Raw genomic sequence first — 20,116 nt, 5'->3', positions numbered from 1 at the left:
TGATTTTGAGGATCCAGCATCATATACAAATACAGACACACAAACAGGCACTTTGGTGCAAGTTATCAACCTAGACACAAGAAAATTACAAAACCTGCTGTTTGGAAGGCAGATCACTGGGTTCCAAGGAAGGTGAAATCTAGATCATTTTTGTAAGCAAAAGAGATTCTGCAGATGTTGGAAATCCAAAGCAACAAACACAAAATGCTGGAGGAACTCAGCAGGCCAGGCAGCATCTATGGAGAGGAATAAGCAGCCATTGTTTTGGGCCGAGACCTTTCGTCAGGACTTTTGAAATGATTTTTGTTGGTGTGTGTTAAGGTTTCTTTGAGGACTGCGAAGAAAATCTGCATGGATCTCTGGCTTTCCACCATCCTCAGAACTGGGGCAAGTCAGCTGAAAAGGACAACCATTTTGGACAGCAGCTGAAATCTTTAAAAATGCCTCCAGCCACAGCATCAGTGTTCACAAAGCAGTAAGGTCCCCAATGCCTTTGCCTAGGTCATCACTGTAAAGCACTTGTGCTCTCTAAATTCGCAAGCTCTACCAAAGCACATCACAGAGTATACAGATTAATACATGGAGGATGACAGGTGTTCAAATTGAATGCCATTTATTTAATGACTCTACTCAACCAGGCTCCAGAACTTTTTATAGAAATGTACACAGCCCAGGAGCTCTTGGTCACATGACACAATCCTTAATGGGGTGACACCCTTAAAATGTCAATTACTGTTCACAAGCAATATTACACATTCACCTCTCATTACCTTGTTAATGTCAAATGAACAATAATGTTAAAAATGTAGTGCAATTGACTTCTGTGATTGATATCATACTGCAAATGCTTAACAGGTTTATATCACATCCCACTCTCTATTTATATAGAGGCATTGAAATGTTTATTTGATGAATATGGGACAAAGCTGTTCTTGTTTAGTGCTCAGTGCCTCAAAATAACCATTATACGTTTCCTTTTTAAGAGAATGTGGCTGTTAAAATAAACAAGGGATTTATTCTATCCAAATGGAATTTATTAATCTAATTCTTTCATGATTTATATTTTATTTTTCTTATTTGCATTTTATTACTTGTTCATTTTTAGCTAACAATTGAACTATATCAATGATCGGTGGGCTTTATTACTTCACAGTGAGTGAAGATAGAGTGAGTGGGCACTGCTTGTTCATATACTGTGTTAGTGCCTGGTCGATATTGATTGTGCCTCTGGAACTTTGACAGTTGCTTTATTGGGTGCAGTAGAGTATGTTCTGGATGAAGTGCATTAGTTCTGACTGGATGCTGCTGTTGATATGCCCACCAGCTGCTGGAAATAAATCAAGATCTGAGACCATTTGGTCAAAACTAAACTTATTCTTCATTTTACGTGGAGATTGCAATATGGTGCCATCACATGGATCTGACCATATCTTTAAAAGGTTCAAAAAAGAAGTTCAGAGGTTCTTTTATTATCAAAGTACACAACTCTGAAATTCTTCTTCTCCAGAGAGCCACCTTAACTTCAGTGCGTTTGGAGAAGCTGCTGTGGATTTACCACTTGGTTAAATCAACCGAGAATAGGGTCAAAAGAAGTCATTCCTGCTAAGATTCTTTTTTTTATTTTGTAAATATAAGTTGAAGTTACCTTGATTAGTGCAGTAAATGTGTGCTGTCAGCAGGGAGCCTCACCTGCCTGCTTGTCTACGAGGGATACACAAGAGACTGCAGATGCTGAAATCTGTTGGAGGAACTATGTAGGTTGAGCAATATAGGCGGGGATGGGGGTGGGAGGGGTGCACAGGTGTGGCAGAGGGTAGGAATTCTTAATGTTCTAAGTCAAAGCTCTGCATCAGGACTCAAGGCATTAAGACCAAAAAAGAATTGAGATGAACTCATCAGTCACAGAGAGTCAAAATCTGCTGGCATGAATAATTCAAAAGATCTCTGGCCTTCATATCTACACTGAAGCAACTGTATCCTTGCCTGAGCATCCCCAACTCCATGCACAGCAACTTATTTGGACCACCTTGCAGCCATGACTGTCCAACAGTTAGGGTACACGCAAGAAAACCAAAATTACAGGCAGTACCTCTTCTGAATTCCTAAAACCCAATGACAAAGAGTTTCCATCACACATACCGAAGGCATTGTCCACATTTAGGAAGAAAACTGTTTACCCATGGCCTCAGAAATGCTGTAATCATCCACAGCATATAGAAAGAAGACTTTTCAGATATTGAGTCCATGTACTCTAGACACGTAGAAACCCCACTAAAGTTAGCACACCCATCGGTAATCTCTGCCCCTTCTGTATAAAATTCTACAGTTCCCACATTGGCTTCACTGTATCAGAGTGAGAGCAGGTCACCTTCTATTCACAAGGAGAAGATATTGAAAATGTAAAGAAGCTCCATGCTGCTGGATACTTCAAAGGATTCATAAGTAGCAGACTACAAGGTAAGAATGTCAGAAAGGCAAGCAAGATTCATTGTAAGGCATGTCAAAGCTGAAATTTATGGATGCAATCTCACGGATTTCTGGCAAATTTCTGAAAACAACTATTACGTCGACTCAGGCCTGTCAAAGGTCAGCTAATGCCCAGGAACACCAGCCAAATATGAGCCAAGCATGACAGAATTAAAACCAGTGGATCAAACATTCTCATATTTAAAAACTCCATGGAAGTAAACAAGCGGGATTTTTGTTTCTATTGATTAGGGATCTTACGCACAGGCTACAGAGGCTAGCTTCACTCAGAAAACATAACCAAAAGTGTCACCTACCATGTAGTCTCCTTCAGCCATAAAATAGAGATGAATATTGAATGAAGATTATTATTATATGGGCATATATGAATGCAAGAAAGATAGGTGTTTGTGCAAAATATGGCTTGGGCTTTTTTTATTCCATGAATTGTAAGAACTTGGAAAATCCATTCTTTTTTTTAGAGAGATGAAGATATTTTCCCACTAGAAATGATTCTGATATCACCTTCCATCTCATGCTCCCCTTATATCATTTAACAGAGCTCAGTTTCACCATTACTCCACCATATGTCTCTATTTCTCCATTTTTACACCAGCCTCATTTTTAAACAGAACTCCACAACCCCTAGTTCATTCACTTCAAAATTGTCATCATCTATCAGTCAAGCTTTTTAATTTTCACATGGCAGGAAGTTGAAAATGTGAGGTGATAACATCACAATGAGAGGTCTGATTGAACAGGGCAGGCAATTGTGTTATCTCTTTAACCACATTGAAGCACTGTGAGATTAACAGCCAACAGGCAGAGAAAGAAAAATAAATTAAAATGAATTGATGCCAAATCAGATACTGAAAGAAACATTAAGGCAGATAAAGAGAGTGGTTTTAAGAAAGGAAGACTGAATGAGAAAAATTATTTTTAAAAATTACAAGACTTACAACCTTTAGGAGAATCACTCTAGCAATAGTTAATTTTTAGTTAACCACAACTCCTACTTGTCACATTGTTAAAAGTGTGTCTAAACTCTCATGGGCAAGAACTTGGTCTTTTGAATTTAGTACATACCTAATATAATCACTTTACAACACTCACTGCATTTCAGTGGAGAGCCCACAGCAAGCTGCCATTTTAGTGAAGCTGATAACAGAATTGTGAGCAAGTTGTGTTTGGCTTTTGATTAAGTACAAAAAAAAATTGACCGCGATTAAAAAATAATAATTTTGAGTTTACTTCAATTTTAAAAACTCTGATATAATATCAATAGTTATGAATGTTCTAATGGAAAACATTTGGAATAACTCTAAGACTAAGGAGCTGGTGGTGGACCTGAGGAGGGCTAAGGCATTGGTGACCCCTGTTTCCATCCAAGGGGTCAGTGTGGACATGGTGGAGGATTACAAATACCTGGGGATACGAATTGACAATAAACTGGACTGGTCAAAGAACACTGAGGCTGTCTACAAGAAGGGTCAGAGCCGCCTCTACGTCCTGAAGAGACTGAGATCCTTTAACATCTGCCGGACGATGCTGAGGATGTTCTACGAGGCTGTGGTGGCCAGTGCTATCATGTTTGCTGTTGTGTGCTGGGGCAGCAGGCTGAGGGTAGCAGACACCAACAGAATCAACAAACTCATTCGTAAGGCTAGTGATGTTGTGGGGGTTGAACTGGACTCTCTGACGGTGGTGTCTGAAAAGAGGATGCTGTCCAAGTTGTATGCCATCTTGGACAATGTCTCCCATCCACTCCATAATGTACTGGTTAGGCACAGGAGTACATTCAGCCAGAGACTCATTCCACTGAGATGTAACACTGAGCGTCATAGGAAGTCATTCCTGCCTGTGGCCATTAAACTTTACAATTCCTCCCTCGGAGTGTCAGACACCCTGAGCCAAAAGGCTTGTCCTGGACTTATTTCCACTTGGAATAATTTACTTGTTATTATTTAATTATTTATGGTTTTATATTGCTATATTTCTACACTATTCTTGGTTGGTGCGACTGTAACAAAACCCAATTTCCCTCGGGATCAATAAAGTATGTCTGTCTGTCTGTCTGTAATAATGCAGATTAAAGTTTTTGTCATTCTTTTCAAAAGCTCCACAGTTTGTTTCCTTTTTAATCTCTCCCTCTCCCAGTGTAGAGTGTCCTCCTGCTTCAAAACATCCACCATTGTCCCTGTATCTAAAAGGACTAAGGTAACATGTCTGAACAACTGGCGTCCTGTCACACTCACCTCAATAATAAGCAAATGCTTTGAGAGGCTGGTCAAGGACTACATCCTGCAGCATGCTACCACCCACATTGGACCCCTACAATTCGCCTACCGACACAACCAATTGACAGATGACGCAATGGCCACAGCTCTACACACCATCCTTACACATCTGGAGAAGAAGGATGCTTATGTGAGAATGCTGCTCTTGGACTACAGTTCAGCATTCAGCACCATAATTCCCTCGAGGTTTGACAGGAAGCTCAGAGACCTTGACCTTCACCCTGTCTTGTGTAGCTGGATCTTGGACTTCCTGTCAGATTGCTGGCAGTGGTAAGAGTGGGCTCCCTCATCTCTGCCCCTCTTGACTCTCAACACAGGAGCCCTTCAGGGTTGTATCCTAAGCCCCCCTCCTGTACTCTCTGTATATCCATGACTGTGTCAACCCCCATAGATCCAATCTGCTAATTACATTTCCAGACGATACTACATTGATTGGCCTAATCTTAAATAATTACGAGGCATCCTACAGAGAAGAAGTCATCACCCTGACACTGTGGTGTCAGGAAAACAACCTCTCCCTCAATGTCGCAAAAACAAAGGAGCTTGTTGTGGACTACAGGAGGAATGGAAACAGACTAACCCCTATTGACATCAATGGATCAGGGTTTGAGAGGGTGAACAGCTTTAAATTCCTTGGCATACACATCACCAAGGATCCCATGTGGTCTGTACATACCGGCTGTGTGGTGAAAAAAAGCACAACTTTCTACAGGAGCACAATTGAGAGCATCTTGACTGGGTGTATCACTGCCTGGTATGGGAACTGTACTTCCCTCAATCGCAGGACTCTGCAGAGAGTGGTGCGGACAGCCCAGCACATCTGTAGATGTGTACTTAACCACTATTCTGGACATTTACAAAGACAGGTGTGTAAAAAGGGCCCGAAGGATCACTGGGGACCCCAACCGCAAACTGTTCCCGCTGCTACCATCCGGGAAACGGTACCACAGCATAAAAGGCAGGACCAACAGGCTCCGGGACAGCTTCTTCCACCAGGCCAGACTGATAAATTCACACTGATACAATTGTATTTCTATGTTATATTGATTGTCCTGTTGTACATACTATTTATTACAAATTACTATAAATTGCTCATTTCACATTTAGATGGAGACGTAATGTAAAGATTTCTACTCCTCATGTATATGATGGATGTAAGTAATAAATTCAATTCAAACTCAGCAATTTCCTAGGGACTATTGCTCCTAGATCTCTATATTCTTTTAATTCTAGCCTCCAACTTCACTTTAAGGACTCTTTATCCCATTATCTTAAGTTCGTGTTACTTATTGCTAGTTATTTATATTTGCATTTGCACAGTTTGTTGTTTTCTGCACCGTGGTTGATATTTCATGGATCTTGTTATAGTTACTATTCTATAAATTTGCGAAGTATGCCCACAGAACAATGAATCTCAGGCTTGTATATGCTGACATACATGCATGTACTTTGATAATAAAATTTACTTTGAACTTTGCACATCCCTGATTTCATGCACCTATTGGAGTATAAAATATTATGAAGCATAAAACTTGTATTATTTGCTGTGTAACCAAAACTATGTGAAATGCTAGGAATGTAGAAGACAATGGTGTGTTAATATATGTTAATGAGAGGTAGCTAAGAGATGTAGTCAGCTTTGGAGTCAGCTTTGAAGTTTGCTATTTGCTATGCATGTATCCAATTGAATGTAGAAGACAATGGGGTGGTAATGAGAGGTAGCTAAGAGATGTTTTGCTTTGAACTTGTTTGCTGTGTAACCAAAACTATGTAGTCAGCCCCGACATAATTAGATGTAGACTAGAACATGATTAAGCCAATTGATAGAAACAATAGGGACAATGATGTACGTGAGGTATGTGTAATACACAACTATAGATCGATTACATATGCTAATGCAACTGGACCAGGAGATTGCTATAAAAAATGCTGTGTCCGAGGATCGGTGGGCAATCAGCGACTAGCTCACTGACTGTCTCAGCTTTGATTTGCAAATTAAAGTTTAACCCTTCTTGAAGAATCTTCTGCGTCTCCTGGTCATTTGTGAGGCACGAAAAACCACGACACACCCATCATTGCCAACTGAGTGGCCTTTTATCAAATGCTTGTTGACACTCAGTTTAGAGCCTTGATAACATCATCCTCACAAGATGGAATTGCAAGCAACTTTGGCTGTCAGCACTACTGTGTCAAGGGGCCGTTTCTCCTCACTTCCCCCCACCTAACAGAACTGGGAAAATCAAGTATTCATTTTAAAAGACTGTGTTAGGAATCTACATCTGAATAAAAATATTCTTCAAACAACCTGTAATTTACACAAATTAATTGCTCATAAAATTCAAAGCTTTGTATACTTCAGATTTAATTTTAATAAGTTGTTTGAAAAATCTTGAATGCAATTACTTTGCATTTCATATACTTTTGTATAGTCGGAGAATATCTGATTAATTTTCATTAGTCCTGACAGAAAAAAAGATATATTTAACATGGTTCTCTTTAGGGCCCTACAGAATACTTTGTTAATACAACTGCTCAAACGCTCAGTTCCATAGGGCAACAGGGAGTCCATAGTTATTGCCAAGAATCATTTCAGTTGGACAAACTGCTATACCGAACCCAGAGTGATTATTAATATTTTTATGTTTGGTTTTGTTAGCACTCCAATTAGAATGTTAAAATTAGTGCATTTATTTCCTTTGTATTCATCCCATGCAGAAAAAGCAAGTAGTTGACAATCCTGGTGTTTTTATATGTAATTGCACATGAACCCCCACCTGAAATTAAGTACCATATTTACATACTGGCCGTGTTGTTTTTTGACAAAGATATCTGAGACACTGGGTTTGTGATGATCAATTGATACATCCCTGGCCCAGACTTCGCCATTATTCTGTCAGTTCTTACAGATGATGACTGCAACACCCACTAAAATCTGGCAATCACTAATTTATAGTAATTCAGAAGCGAGCTATCAGAAGTCTAACCATGCCAACAATTTAACATACCCTGGGAACATAGGAACAGAAGGAAGCAATTTATCCTCTTGGGCCCGATGCACGAGGGCAGAATGTGTCTACTGACACAACCCTGTTGAAGCTGACAGAACTTGCTAAGGATGGTCTGTTGAATGGACAGCTTAGAAGAGTGGAAGGTAAAGATCTGGGGATTTTAAAGGTTCTGCCAACAATGTTAGAAGGGGAGCCACCATTCAGGAAGAAGGAAGACACCTCAGATACCACTGTGTGCAAAGTCCCATGAGAGAAAATGTGACAGGGAGGAAGTGGGAGTGAGGAATGCAGTATTTGCAAGAAGCAAGTGTGACAGTGGGAAAGTGTGTATGGAACCAGAGGAAATAGCAGAGGTACTTAATAAATACTTTATAAGTGTGAAGTAGTTAATTTTGGTAGGTTGAATATGATGGCAGAATTTAATATTAATGGTAATCCTCTTGACAGTGTGGAGGATCAGAGGGATCTTGGGGTCCAAGTCCATAGGACGCTCAAAGCAGTTGTGCAGGTTGACTCTGTTGTTAAGAAGGCATTTGGTGTATTGGCTTTCATCAATCATGGAATTGAATTTAGGAGCAGAAAGGTAATGTTGCAGCTATATAGGACCCTGGTCAGACCCCACTTGGAGTACTGTGCTCAGTTCTGGTCGCCTCACTACAGAAAGGATGTGGAAACCATAGAAAGGGTGCAAAGGAGATTTACAAGGATGTTGCCTGGATTGGGGAGCATGCCTTATGAAAACAGGTTGAGTGAACTCGACCTTTTCTCCTCAGAGGGAAGGAGGATGAGAGGTGACCTGATAGAGATGTATAAGATGATGAGAGGCATTGATCGTGTGGATAGTCAGAGGCTTTCTCCCAGGGCTGAAATAGTTGCCACAAGAGGACATAGGTTTAAGGTGCTGGGGAGTAGGTACAGAGGAGATGTCACGGGTAAGTTTTTTACTCAGAGAGTGGTGAGTGCATGGAATAGACTGCCAGCAACGGTGGTGGAGGCGGAAATGATAGGGTCTTTTAAAAGGCTTTTGGATAGGTACATGGAGCTTAGAAAAATAGAGGGCTACGGGTAAGCCTAGTAATTTCTAGGGTAGGGACGTGCTTGGCACAACCTTGGGGGCTGAAGGGCCTGTATTGTGCTATAGGTGTTCTATGTTCCTAAGCAGGATGAGAGGAACAATAGTCAGGAGTCCATAGGCTTGTAATGGATTCTTGATGCTAGCCTATCCCTGAGATGGCAGTGAAGAAATCCATAAAGAGAAATGTTAGAAAGGTACTATGTGAAGATAAGAACAGGGCAGAGATTGACAGGAAAGGTGATGAAAATGTTGAATTCTGCATGAGTGCAGGAAGCAGCAGTAATGCAGTCATCATGGACTGGAAACCGAATTAAGGACTGAAACAATTCTGCTCCATGTACCCCATCCAGAGGTAGGACCACACAAGTTTCCTTAGATATACCATTCAGCTGAAGGAAAAAAATCTGTTTCGAGGAAAAGTTGTTCAGTGTGAAGACAAGTCCAGCTGAGTGAACACTGATGGATCTAAAAGAGTGGAGCTTCCATACAGGGAAGAAGCAGAAGGTGTTTAGAACACCCTGATGTGACACATAGGTGGGCATCTACATCTTTGTGGTATCGTGCTAGTAGAACTATAGACTGGCCCACCACAAACACACTGGCCGGATGGTCATAGAGTCATAGAACACAATAGCACAGGAACAGGTCCTTCAGCCCATCCAGTTGGTGCAAGACTATTCATCTGGCTAGTCCCATTGATGTGCTATAGCAATGGATACCCCTCTCATCCATGTACTTAACCAAACTTCACTTAAATGCTGAAATTGAACCTGAATCCATCATTTCCGCTGACAGCTCATTCTACACTCTGGCCACCCTCTGAGAGAAAAGGCTCCACCCTCATGGTCCTCTTCAACATTTCACCTTTCAATCTTAACCCATGACCTCTAGTTCAAGCCTCACCAAACCTCGGTGGAAAAAGACTGCCCTTCATAATTTTGTATATCTCTATCAAATCTCCCTTCATTCTCATATGCCTTGGGGGATAAAATCCTAACCTATTCAACCTATCCCTGTAACTCAGGTCCTCAAGTCCTGGCAACATCCTTGTAAATGTTCTCTGCATTCTATCAATTTTATTAATATCTTTCGTGTAGGTATGTGAGCAGAACTGCACACAATACTCCAATTTAGGCCTCACCAACATATTATACAACTTTAACATAACATCCCAACTAGTGTACGCAATACTTTGGTTTATGAAGGCTAATGTGACAAAAACTCTTTACAACCCTATCCACGTGATGCCACTTTCAAAAAGTTACAGATCTGTGTTCCCAGATCCTTCTGTCTGCCACAGATGATCAGAGGGTCCTACCTCTCACCATGTAAGCCCCACCCTCGTTTGCCCTCCAAAGTACAACACCTCACACTTGTCTGCATTAAGTTCTATCTGTTATTTTTCAGCTCATTTTTCTAACCGGCAAGGATCCTGCTCCAAGTTTTGATAGCCTTCCTCACTGCTCACGATGCCCCTAATCATGGAATCATCTGCAAATTTGCTGATCCAGTTTACTAAATTATCATCCAGGCTGTTGATATAGATAACAAACAATAGCAGTCTCAGCTGATCCCTGCGGTGCACCACTTGTCCCAGGCCTCCAGTCAGAGGGGCAACAATCTACAGCTACTCTCTGGTTTCTCCTGTGAAGCCAATGTCTAATCCAATCATCATGAACAGCAAGCAAATGAGCTTCCTTGACCAGCCTCCCCTGTGGAATCCTGTCAAGTCCATATAGACTCCATATACATTTCCTTCAGAAACTGCCTGTTCTTGTGGAAAAACTTTCTAACATTCTAACGCTCCCCCCATTCCCAAAGCAATACCACACCTGTAGTAGTGAAGACTTGCACTCTAGAAACAGGCACAGCACTTGTCACATTGTTCCAGTATATCTGTATTCATCAACAATTTCCCACATTTCTTATATTTATGTAACCCTCAGACTCGTCCATCCTGGGTAGTCACGTTTGTGTGGATGCTGTGTAATGTAACCCCAGTTACAAACCCACAACTGCAAAATATCAGACAGTACACCAAATGCAATTAGATGATTGAACTTTATGAATCTTAATCTTAATAGAGGGTTAGTAATGAAAATAAACAAAAAAAGGGGCCCAAGTCAAGTCAAAGTCATGTTGGAGCTTACTCAGTTGTCATTCTTCCACCATCAGTCTCCTCTGAATGTCGCCGACCTTCACACCCTCAGATCCCAGCCCACTCCGTCCAGTGGTCTACCAGTTCTCTTCACCTCTCCTCGACAAAAAGACCGCAAAAACAACATCCTTCCAGATACACAAGACAAAACAACAATCTCCGATTGGCTAACATGCATTCTACAGTCCTGTTATCTCCATCCATAACCCAAACATTGCTGCTACAGAGAAACCGTTACCTCAGCAGTGAACATTACAGAGAAGCCATTACATTTACAAAAAGTAGAAAGGATCCAATCCAATGAATTACTACTCAATTTGTTTGCAGTCATCAGCAAAATGACGGAAGCTGTTATTCACAATGTTATCAAGTGGAACTTATTTGCCAATAACCTTCTCACCGATACCCAATTTGGTATTTACCAGGCCACCCAACTTCATACCTCAAAGCACAGACCAACGAATAGAGTTCATATTGGAGATCATCGTTGCTTGGCACTTAGGTAGTGCCTGACTGTTCTCTTGATTTTCTGTAAGCAGCCATTGACTGATTAATTTGCTGAGGAGCTGGAATGGAGCAAACATCTGCGTTTCTGACCTCATTATAGAGTGAAGATCTAGGAGATGAGATGAGAAACATTACCCTTCTCATCAGGATAGCATTTGACTGTATGTGCAACCAAGCTGCCCTAGTAAAATTGAAATCAATAGGCATCAAATCAAAAACACAGTAGCTATAGCTTGCATAAAGGAAAGTTATTGTGACTGTCAGAGTAAAATGATCTTCACTCAAGGACATTACTTCATAGCTTTCTCAGAGCAGTGCCCTTGGACCCACCATCTTCTCCTTCTCCAGTGACCTTCAATCTATTATAAGGTCAGAAGTGCAGATGTTTGCTCATGATTGTATATGTTCAATTCCATCTCCAGCTCTTCAGCAAATAAATCAGTCTATGGCTTCTTACAGAAAACCCAGACAGTGGTCAGGCACCACTTAAGTGCCAAGCAATAATCATCTCCAGGAGAAGATCTAAGCACATGCCATCAACATTGAAGTCCGAGAGTTACAATTGACCAAAAACTCAACTGGAATAACAATCATATGCAATAGCTACAATGGCAGCTCAGAAGCTGGGTATCCTGCTCTACTCGCTTTCCTCCAGACACCACAAGACCTCTCTGCCATTTACAAGGCACAAATCAGCATGATAGAATAATCTCCACTTTCCAGGATGAGTGGAGCACCAACGACAACTCTTAAGTGCCTCAGGGTTCTTCATCTCAAGTTCTTGATATTTGTTGCCTATTTATTTCATCTTATTACTGTATTATTCTGAAAAAGGGTCTTGCCCGGAAACGTATACTGTTTATTCATTTCTATAGGTGCTGCCTGACCTGCTGAGTTCCTCTGAGTTTTGTATTTACACAGTTTGTTGTCTTTTGCACGTTGGTTGTTTGTCCATTCAATCGAGTATGGTCTTTCCCTGATTCTATTATGTTTCTTGGAGTTACTGAGTATGCCTGCAAGAAAATGAATCTCAGGATTGCATATGGTGACATATATATACTTTGATAATAAATTTACTTTGAATTTTGAACATCCAGGACAATGCCACCAGCTTAAAGGCACCGCATCAAGCCTCTAAATATATATTCCTTCCATCACTAGTTCTCAGTGGCTGCTGTATCTACAAAAGTCCACTGCAGTTATCCATATAGACTGCTGTGACAACAGCTCCCAAACCCATAATTTTTACTAAGGAGGACAAGGGCATCAGGTACATGGGAATATCACCACTTGCAAGTTTTCCTCTAGGCTGGACATCACGTCAATGGTTCAATGGTTCCATTTAATATCAGAGAGTGTAGACAACATACAACCTGAAATTCTTACTCTCCACAGACCTTCACGAAATAGAAGAAAAACCCCAAAGAATCGATGACAGGAAGATGTTAGAACCCCCGAAAACCCCTTCACCCACCCAAAGCATCAACCCTCCCTCACCCCCCTCCTGCCTCAGCAAAAGCATCAGACCTGCCCCCACCACCCAGCATGCAAGCACTAGAAAGTCCCACAATAAGACCACGATCTAGAGACCATCAAAAACCAATGGTCACCCAACAGTTCAAAACGCCACTGGTCTCTCTCTCTCACTAATGACGGCGAGAGAGGTGTCACTCCTGCCACAGTGAGAGGGGAGACCAACAACTCGCTGTTTCGATGTTACAGTCCGCAGCGCCACTTTTATTTCAAGTCCCCCAACTAGAGAATTGACAGCAAACTCTCCCTCACCAATTCTCTTGCTTGGGTCTAAATTCTTGCGTACTCTGCCCAACAACATGTGAGAGTGCCTTAAGCAGAAGGAACACACAATACTTGAAATGCTTCATGAACCCATTCTCAAGGACAATTAGAAATGGGCATTGAATGCTGGCATGCTGGCACTGCCAACTATGTACATTGCCTGAAAATTGAGGTTAAAAGAACACAAAACATTAGGAAACAATTATGAGAATCTGCTAACATTAGGTGGGATCTTGGGTCATTTAGAAGTTTGTTGCTAGAACAGAAAACTCACAATTTTGAAGATAGACTGACTGGTTCAAGGAAAAATGGAGGTTGAGAAAAGATTTAATTTAGGTGTATGAAATTATCTGAGGCCCAGGCAAGTTAGCAGGAAGCACCTACTTTGCTCAATAGTGGAGACAATGGCAAGGGTACTCAGGCATTTTAATTAGTAGAAGGGTTAAAAGGCATTTGAGAAAAGATTTCACACAGTTTGGCAGGGTCCAGGACCCATTGCCTGCATTGGTGGCAGAGGCAGAAAAACTCATTCGTCTGAGAAGTATGTGGATCTGCATTTAACCCATGAATATCCAGACCAAGAGCTGGCTCTTGGAGGCAATCCACGCAGTTCCAAATTTCACTGAATAGCCTCCAGTTGCTCCAGATATTTCCATGATAAAACTATATTTCTATAGTCCATGTCCTCTGAATTAGCCATCGTTAAAATTCAAAAGCAATGAATGGTTCTGAATGTTTTAGTCATTCATAAATATTTAAACCTAATATAAACTACTCGAATCCTTTAAAAGATACATTAAAAATAAAGTTCTTTTTAAAGACTTAATTTACATAAAAATAAAGTAAGCTAATTATAAAAACCTAAACATACCAACACTTTAAAGGTTTACAATATTTTCTACCATTGTAATCAATGGAAAAGAATTCTCATCATCACTGAATGAGATAACACTGAACACTGTTATCAGTTATCACAGAACACTGAACTGTTGTTTCAGTGAATTTTCCACCATGCGTTAGATGGCTTCTACAGTGTCATTGGACAACATGATGCATCCAGTTTTGGAATACATTGATGATATCTGTAATAAATAGATAATTGTGATTCTGATCTTATATGCTCAAGTGATATACCAAGTTTGCCTCCGACTAGGGCAGCGCGGTAGCATAGTGGTTGGCACAATGCTTTACAGTACCAGCGACCTGGGTTCAGTTTCCCCTGCCGTCTATAAAAAGTTTGTACTTTTTCCTTATGACCATATGGGCTTCCTCTGCATGGTCTGGTTTAGTCCAAAGATGTACCAGTTGGTAGGTTAATTTGTCATTGCAAATTGTCTCGTGATTACACTAGGGTTAAATCAGGGGTTGCTGGGTGGCATAGCCTGAAGGGTCAGGAGGACGTACTCCGCAAGATAGATAGACAGAACATTGCAGCTCAGAAACCAGATCATCAGCTCACGATGTTCTGTCAAGCTAATTAAACCTTTTTATATTTTGTATTTCTATGCATAAAATTTGCATTGTCTTCTAACCTCTCATTATATCTTTCATCGATGCTAAGATTTTGCTTTTGAAGTACCATGGACCTGTTTTCTCTACCATTTCTTATGTTTTTCCATTACTCGATCTTCTAGTCAAGTATAATTAGTTTGGTCACAGCCATATCGCAACAGAAGTTTCCATGTCATTATCTCCCAGTTAAATCTCTGCCTACCATTCATTCAGTTCATGCCTGAACAAAAGAAAATGACTATTTGGGAAGCACATCCTTACTATTTGTTCACATGTTTTATTCACACATTTTAAACTCCTCATGAGTTTAATTACTTTATATTTTTTACTTCTTGTGCTTAATGCAACATTTCTGACAATTATTTTTTCTTCATTTGTTTTAGAATTATGGTTAGTTTTTATTTTTTGCCTGAGACCTACCTGCTTAATACCTTTCAATAGAAAGTTAAAATCAGTTGTATTACCTTGTATGTCAATGTAGCAGAAACACTGGTGAGAGACACCTGTCTATCAGGACCAGTCTCCTAAACTTATTAATATTGGAATGAGTGAATGGGACAATTGTGAATGTGGCTGTTGAAGGTGAGTTGAAGAAGATTTACAATTCTGAAACCAACAAGGTAGCATAATTGTAAAATTTGACATGACAAAGTGTCAATTTTTGACTACACATGTGCTTGGGGAGAAAAAAAGACCCACTACTAAATAATGTTATCATGCCCCCACAAGCTAAATATGTTCCCTGAGTTTTTAAATGGTGGATCATTGTGATTCTCATAAGTTTGTAATACAATCAAAATCAAAAGTAAGATTAGATTATGAAGAATAGAATCTCTTTGATGGCATTTTTCCAATTGGATTCTATTACCATCATGGTCAGGGTGAGGAACATATTCATAGCAGTATCTGGCAAGTTATAAAAGACCTGGAAGGCACAAGTGCCAAACTATATGAGAGTTAAATGGTATTTCACTTGAGTGAATATCTGTGGCATGCCATCAATGGTGCAATATCCTGTTCATTTCATGGGTGATTTCTTTTATGTTTCATAACCTTCCTTGAAAATCAGAACATTAAATGACAATCCACTACAGGGAACTATCACATTGCTGGGCAAGGATATTATCATTTGCCACTAGGATATAAATATTCAATACAAAGAGACAAGAGTTTTGAGAAACTAAATACTTGTCAACAAATGTGTTGTTTGACAGGTAAAAATAAAATTAGAGTTTATCTGTAATCACATATAATATATCCATATCATCTTTTGTTTCTCAATCAGATATAGACTAATGAATACTAGAATGTCATTACAAGGGTGTAATTTAATTTACATAAAATCAAAAATCATGCAAGACAGTGTAAGCAATTAAGAACAATCATCTAAACACAAGAAACATAAACCTAGGGAGCAGACTACATTCATGTAATCATTCAGTTACATCTATTATATTATTTATTTTGTTGTGTATGCAAGCGAACAGGGATCATGTTACTTTGGGTCAGCAGCAAATGCTATATACAATAACTGCATGTACAATAATGGCACATGATGATATACATTCAGAAGGATTAACTACTATAGTTTGCTAGGAGTACTTTGTCAAACAACAATCCGAAACAGATCTCTTGGAAACTGAAGATCCACTAAATGAAAACAATTTATTTAATCACACCCAAAATAGTTGTACAATTGTCTGAATCATGCATAACATTACAGAACATATTATAAACTTAACACTCTTACATTCATTTACACACTTTTTGAAGTATTTATACTAAAACCATGGTTTCAATTAAAGCTATTTATTACATATTCAGTATAAATGGCCAATTCTATCAGAAGAAAAACAAATAATATCAAAGTTTGGCATACCTTTGTTGTACTTGTTGGTTGGTATTTGGACATCACTTAAGCTGATATTGACAGGCAAGTTATTAAAATGTTCATTAGGCTCCAAAATAAATTCCTTCCCAAGTTCCACGTAGTTGCCATTTTCATCTTTTTCGTTTATTAAAACAGCATTGAAGTATTCATACTGAAAACAAAATAAGCTCATTATGGATAACTAATTCAATGCAATCCAAGTAAAAGACAGAAGAAGTACACTATTATTAGAAAAATATTACATTTGCACAGTTATTTGACTTTACAGCATAAAAATGTTGAATATAAAATATGGAACATTTTAAACTGTGTTAACATGACAATCTATGAAAATTTTGCAAATAACTGATATACAATGTCTCTAGAAATAATTCATCATCATTATGTGCAGTATTGTATGACGTGGGCGATTATGGTCCCATGACTGTGATTGTTCTTGGCAATTTTTTCTACAGAAGTGGCTTGGCATTGCCTTCTTCTGGACAGTGTGTTTACAAGACAGTTAAATCAATATTCTGCCATTATAAATACTCTTCAGAGATTGTCTGCCCAGCATCAGTGGTCACATAACCAGGAACTGTGATATGCACCAGCTGCTCATAAGACCATCCACCACCAGCTCCAGTGGCTTTACATGAACCTGATTGGGGGGCTAAGCAGGTGCTACACCTTGCCCAAGGGTGGTCTGCACATTAGCAGAGGGAAGGAGCAGCTTAGTCCTCGTATTGTAGAGATGTATCTCAACTTCATCACCTTGAGAAATAATTAACCATGAAAAATGTCATTAATTCTATATTTTGTATAACTTTACAGGCTCAAGAATAAATAAACATAAGGAGTGGAGAGATATTTTTACAAAGTATTATAAATTACTGTCAGTATGGAATAAACTGAAGAAATGAAGTGAGGTTAAAATTGAAGTAAATCATGTCCAAATTAACTTAACTGGACACATACAATATAACATTTAACTTGCAGTGAGAAAGTTGTGGCTAGATTACTGGAACCCAGAAGCCTGATTTGAGGATTCTGTAAATACAAAGTGGAGGAAATTTCTGGGATATTGGTATTGCTGGAGAGGTTTGGAAATCGGAATACAGACAATAAAATATTTATATTTCCACAGGAAGAATACATAGATTGATTGGGGGCGAAGTCAGAGACAATTCCTCGGTAATTCCAAAAACCTCCATCTTCTGCTGCCTTGAAAGCATACACAGAAGTCCCCATATATTATGGAAAACAAAAACTTACAGCCAACTTCTATACTAAGAAGTAACTGTGCACACAGAGCAATAATCTGCTGTTGAACTACATCAAAGAATAAAGTGTAAAATATACAAAAGGGAATGGATTAATTTCACAACACCATAATTGCCTTGAAATTACTTCTCACTCAAAAAGTAACCCAAGGCAACATTCTTATAATGAGGCTTCTTAACTCTAAGAGATACACACCCTACCCATGTGCCTTCACTAAAACTGTTGGAAGCCTGCAGTACGAAGATAATTCGAGAGATGAAGGGTGTCCACCGGAATCCAGGATTTTGTGTGCCTACCTTCTACCGGGGTAAGGACTGTTTTATAACAGCTAGAAAGGATGGGGGGGGGGGGGGGAATTTTCAGTGATATATGATGGAACAATGCTGAATAGGAGAGATTTTGCTAAGGTGGTATCAAGAGTGAGGAATGAAATTTAAAAAAGCTGATTAGCAGCTTTGAATAATTATTCAAATATGCTGCAGAAGAAATTTCAGCATATTATCATGCTGCTCCATTGCTGTAATTGCTATCAAGCATGTCCCATATTAGTCTCAGTTTTACTTAACACAAGCGTACTCGAGTTTTCACAAAATATTACTCAAATAAAAACAATATAAGTTAATCGTAGCTTCACAATTCTGCTCCTCAACATAGAACAATAATATCACAGTTAATCTTCAAGTTGTGTGTCAAATGGTTGTTGTGACACATCTAGTGTGTTAGTGTAATGGGTAGCACTTGTCATTCTCACTTTCAGCTTCCACTGCCGGCTAGCAGTCTTATGAAAATGAGAGCTGAATGTGTAAGTCTCGCCAACAGCAAACCTCATGTAGTGCCTCTTCACTGGTGACACACGGAAACCGAACTTCTTTCAGACTCAGGCTGAACTACAGAGGACGGAGAGGAGGTCCGGCCCCTGAACACATAGCACACAGGCCCACTGATGTGTGGACATGCCTTTGTGCCCTGGGAGAGACAGAGTCTACGAGAGCAAACCCAGACAGAAAATCTGGAGTGGTGTCCCTAAGGAGGCTGGACATCATTGACCATCCCTCCAGCAACTCCTGCAGCCAAGCTGTTGTCAAACGTACTACTTTGCTTTCCTTTGAACTACACTGGTGAGGTCAAGAGGAGGACCTTGATGACTGGGCATCCCAGGGTCCCAATACCTTCTGCCCAGGCTTGTGCCCTGGAGAGGTCACTCCAGTGCCGCTATCCATTGACCTTCGAGACAAATGGATGCCACCTTCATCATCATCATCATCAATCCTCAATTCACAAACTTCAGCTGTAATGCAGAATTGATTCTACGTAGGTATGGGTCCCCAATTTGTTAAACTTCTTTTGCTAATTTCTACAGATGTACAGTGATGAGCATTCTAACTGGCTGCAAGACCATCCGGTATGGGGGGTTGGAGAGCACTGCACAGGATTGAAATAAGCTGCTGAAAGTTGTAGGTTCAGCCAGCTCTATCACGGGCACCAGCTCCCCAGACCCCAGGACATCTTCAAGGAGCGATGCCTCAAAAAGACAGTATCCATCACGTCGACATGCCTTTTTCTCATTACTGCCATCAGGTACAGGAGCCTGAAGACAGACACTTAATGTTTCAGGAAATCAGGAACAAGCTGTCATCAGTTTGAACCCATGAACACTACCTCACTATTTTTTCCTCTCTTTTTGCACTACATATTTAGCTGTTTTAAGATATATATATATATATATATTTATATGTTTCTTACTCTGAGTGTGCCCTACAGTAATTTATAGATTTTATTCATAAGTATTGCACTTAACTCCTGCCATAAAACAACAAATTTCATGACCTATGCCAGTAATACTAAACTTGATTTTGATTCTACAGTATATCAAACAATCCTTATCGTGAGAGGGCAGAGGAAAGAAATACAATTGGCTATACTAATTCATAGGAATAATTATTAATTATAAACAAGCACTGGTGTACAACCTATTGTATCCTATACTGAAATTGTGCAAGTCTCTAATTTGTGATATTCTAAGTGATTAGTGCAAATTGAAATTGCAAGATCGCTGCTCATTAGATAATCATTTTACTGTAGTTAGTTTAAAGCAGCCATTAAGTCAGTGCATGGGGCTGAGTCCATGATTACAAGGTGGCT

At 39.7% G+C, this 20,116-nt stretch overlaps 1 protein-coding gene across 5 annotated transcripts in view; it reads right to left on the bottom strand.

The window, feature by feature from the left end:
• cacna2d3a (calcium channel, voltage-dependent, alpha 2/delta subunit 3a) overlaps positions 1-20,116 on the bottom strand; it is a 782,368-nt gene that overhangs the window by 444,348 nt on the left and 317,904 nt on the right. For all 5 annotated transcript variants that reach the window (XM_073072214.1, XM_073072211.1, XM_073072212.1 and 2 more), the window contains exon 5: positions 16,700-16,862. In XM_073072214.1, the coding sequence (XP_072928315.1) occupies positions 16,700-16,862 (163 nt within the window). The remainder of the gene's footprint in view (positions 1-16,699; positions 16,863-20,116) is intronic.

Source organism: Hemitrygon akajei, chromosome 19 (assembly GCF_048418815.1).
Source record: "Hemitrygon akajei chromosome 19, sHemAka1.3, whole genome shotgun sequence".
NCBI classification, from domain to species: Eukaryota; Metazoa; Chordata; class Chondrichthyes; order Myliobatiformes; family Dasyatidae; genus Hemitrygon; species Hemitrygon akajei.
This window is presented reverse-complemented; position numbering and strand designations above follow the sequence as displayed.